This window comes from Patiria miniata, unplaced genomic scaffold (genome assembly GCF_015706575.1).
Source record: "Patiria miniata isolate m_02_andy unplaced genomic scaffold, ASM1570657v1 HiC_scaffold_1, whole genome shotgun sequence".
In the NCBI taxonomy this organism is placed as follows: Eukaryota; Metazoa; Echinodermata; class Asteroidea; order Valvatida; family Asterinidae; genus Patiria; species Patiria miniata.
Window position 1 is genome coordinate 15,778,374 of NW_024037047.1, and position 3,970 is coordinate 15,782,343.

The window sequence follows — 3,970 nt, forward strand, 5'->3', positions numbered from 1 at the left end:
GTTCCCAACGAATTCCAAACTCTAAGAGTACAATTTCTTTAAGTTTTAATTCTTGCCTGGCTCACATAATAGATGACAGTAAAAAGGAACTGTGTTTGTTTTTAAAACATTCTAAACCGTTTCCATCTGCATCATCAAACCCAATTTTGTAATTGAAGCAAAAAAGCAAAACGATTTACGATATACTAATAATGAACGATTTTTTCTACAGAAGTTGTGATGAATCCGTGGCGAATAAATAGGCCTTACAGCCCAAAAAGGGGCAATCCGGATTACGCATAGGCCTATGTGTCAGTACCATGACAACAGAAAGTCACATGGCATGTTTCAGCCAATGGTGAACGGTTTAATCCACGCCCAGTTGAACAGATCGACGCAATGCACGGGTGGAAATCCCGAATAATACATGAGCCTAAGCGTATACCGTGCGTGCATGACAAGTCACCTGTCACGTTTTAACCAACAGAATAATGAGTCCAGCCACATCCTGTTGGATGATTTACTCACGTTCTTTTGTTTTAGACAACCCACAAACTGTCGGTGATTCGGATTACGAGGGCAATCAACAAACGAACGTTCAGATTTGTTGAAGGATCGGTCAACGGTGGTTGAGACCAGTCTCTAAACGATTCGGGACTCGTTAGGAGGAGGGCTGACAACGCGTCGATACAAAGTACGTAACCATCATCACACTTCAAGGTTGTAGACCAGTAAATTGGTCCAAAAGTGCCTACGTCGGCCATATCACGATTTACATGCCCTCCAAATTTTCAGTATTTGAACAAGCTGTGGGCCATGAACATGCTGTGGGCCAGGACTGTGAGCTTGTAGTTCCGTTCAATTTGGATAAAATTAGGGCCTTTAAAGTGCTCTAGCCTCTATTTTGAAATGGAGTGTAGGCATCGTTTTTCAAAATGGCGATGGGCTTCAGGACTATTTTCAAGAGCGATCATCAGATGGAAATTTCTCCTAAAAGTCATGAGTTGACCCCCAGAAAATTGAAAAGAAGATGATGAAATAAGCTTTAATTTGATGTGTGTCTCGAATACCAAGGAGAACTGTGAGTATTTGTTTTCCCGAATTTCTGAAATGGGAGCATTTACCATTGGGGTCTATGGAGTTTTATTTACTGGTCTGCAATCCCAAATGCCGCATAATATGAACAATTCCACGATACCAAGTGTATTGTTGTATTGGCCACAAGCGACGCTTACCTAGCTGGTGGCGTGTTGAGTCCAGTACACAGGACAGAGTCTCGTGCACAGGACAGAGTCTTCTACACAGGACAAAATGACGTCGTCACTCAAGTGTGCTATGTACCAGACTGCCCTCGTGTCTGTGTGGGTGAACCGCACAGCCACGGACACGCCTGAGTGGTTTATTGCGTAATATACTACACTCCTCCCCGTCATATTTTTTTAATTTATTTTATTTTTGTTTTTTTTTACCCGAATATGTTATTCTCTTCCTTATCACATTTTTTTCTTTCCACATGGCTCCTACAATAATACTACACACCTCCTCAACATACTATTTTCTGTTGTTGTTTAACATTTCACTGTAGCGATTATCTTCTCTTTTTTTCTCGCTTTTTGGTTAAAATACAACTTTTCTGTCTTTCAAATAACAATAAAATAAAATATATATATAGAGAGAGAGAAAAACAAAATAGAAGAAAAAACAAAAAACAAGAATAAGCACTCCATAAACATATTTCTATACTTTCTGTATAACATACCTCCATATAACTTTTCCTTCTTACCTATAACTATTCAATAAATAAAGAAGACAGAAAAATGAAGAATAAACACTCCATAAACATATTTCTATAGTTTATGTATAAACAAATGTCCATCTTTTTTTTTCTTTTGTTCTTTTTTTGGACAGATGTTGCAGTACGAAACCTTTTATACAGCGACTGGCATTAAAAAAAAATCACTTCTATTGTTAAATACAATCATTAGAACATGACATTACTTCATGACAAGTTTACTGTGGTCGGGAACAACATCCTACAGTCATTCTTGTTTACCATATACATGTAGATATAAATCATATCGGTCTGGGATTTCTCGCAATCAATTAATCCTGTGAGCGAGCTTCAAGGTCCGATGGGCATTAGGGTCCAGCATAAGGTTCCAGCGGTCATCCTGGTCCAGCGAACAGTGGATGAGTAGTCTTCAGATGGCTGATTCAGTTATGTTCGGAATTTCACTCCATATACCCATTCAGTGTTCTTCAGAGTGTGAGAAAACACCTCCTGCTTGGGGATGTCTCTGATATGCGCCACCTCCTCCGCCACAAATTGGGCCATCGTCGGGACGCTGAAGTGGACCGTTTCCTGGGTTCTAGGAGGAAAGTATGGGGCGTCAGTCTCGAGGAGCAGCCTGTCCAGAGGAATGTGCTGAGCCACACTCCTCGGGCCAGGGTTCCCCCAGGTGACAGCATTTGTAAGCCCCACACACAGATTCGGGAAAGCATCACACCACTTCCGGGCCCCTTCCCAGTTTCGCATGTAGCAATGGAGGTGTATATGATGATACCTGGGAAGTGACTCGAGAGCGATCTTGAAACAGTCCTCCTCAGCATCACGACAATGGATCACGACCGGCACCTTAAGCTCAACAGAAACTCCCAACAGCCGCCGAAAGACCGACTGCTGAGCCTTCGTATGCCGGTCATGTCCTCTTGCATAATCTAACCCTATCTCACTCAAGGCACAGATTTTTGGATGTTTTAGGAGACAACGAATGACAGCTTCGGCGTCTTGGGTGAAATTTTGGGCGTTTTTGGGGTGGAATCGCACGGCACCGAATACGTTTTCGTCGGAAACAAGCTCCTTGACTCTCTCAGAGTCACGCAGGGTGGCCTCATCACAGAAAACTGCTATACAGCCTGTGAAGTCGTGCGTTTCGATACCAGAGCGACAAAAGAAATCGACTAGGCACCCGGTGTGTCCGGTGGCGTTGAACAACCTGTCAAGGTGGCAATGTGCGTCGACAAACCCCGTGGTGGCAGGCCAAGAGGAATTCCAGAGCAGGAGGCGTTGTAGGGTCCTCCAGTGGAACACAGAGGAGACGCGTGTGGGACGTTGTAGATTGCGTTCCGGTTTTGTAGCCAAGCCTACGTAATCATCGTGCGCGTCCCACACGCGAGATTCATCCATGGTGTATGTTGAATATTCGTCGCCCAACTGATGCAGAGCGACGAAATCCAGCAACTCACTGGAGCCCCCCAGCCCCACTTGGTTACAAATGAACTGAAGGAATGTGTTTACCAGACTCACTAGCTCCGGAAGGTGACGATCTGGTGTTGTACATGAGCAGCAATCTCCCAATGCCGGCACTCCCAGCACGCCACCAATGGGTATAGAAACCACCAGTTGCGGTCGCAGATGTGTTGTCTGATGACATGTCTCTTAAGCTTGTGGGTGTAATGGGCGCACTCAGGTTGAGGACACTCTTGTTTCTTCTTCATCTTCTTGTTTGCCAGAGTCCCTGGTAGTTCCAGAGATGGTGAGGACTCCCCTTTCAATGCAGGTATGTCGCTTCCCGACTCGCTCTGCGGCATGTTCGGTGGTATAGGGGACGCTAGAGGGTGTTCCTGTAATTCTGGCGACAATAGAGGTGGTTCGATTGGTTCTAGAGGGGGTAGCTGTTGCTCTTCGTCGCTGGTCTCTGTATAATCTGGTACAAAATCTGCCTCCTCCATTATTCCTCTTTTGATAGAAGTCTGCTGATGAAAAACATTTTTAAGTAATCATGTTCTATATGTTCGTTCCCCAGCTAATGCCGGTTAACAGAGTCTATATGAGTGTGTGTGCTAAAAGAGTCAGAATTGTTTAATACAAGTGGTAGTCACCTAGGGAGGGTGGGGTTTTGATGAGTCTCCCGCTCCGTGTGGAGACAGTCTTACCGACCTGGCAATCTGGGTCAGGTTGGAACAACGAATCAATCTCTATATCAAGTGG

The 3,970-nt window shown here is 44.3% G+C and overlaps 1 protein-coding gene across 1 annotated transcript; it reads right to left on the minus strand.

Annotated features, from left to right (window-relative positions):
* Window positions 1-1,646: 1,646 nt before the first annotated feature.
* Window positions 1,647-3,166, minus strand: LOC119730792 (putative deoxyribonuclease TATDN2). The gene has a single exon (XM_038203826.1). The coding sequence runs from the start codon at window positions 3,164-3,166 to the stop codon at window positions 2,198-2,200; it is 969 nt and encodes a 322-aa protein (XP_038059754.1). The 3' UTR covers window positions 1,647-2,197.
* Window positions 3,167-3,970: the final 804 nt, after the last annotated feature.

Excerpts from the sequence above, each read along its gene's own strand:
- LOC119730792 (XM_038203826.1), bottom strand. The coding sequence starts at position 3,166 with ATGGATGAATCTCGCGTGTGGGACGCGCACGATGATTACGTAGGCTTG.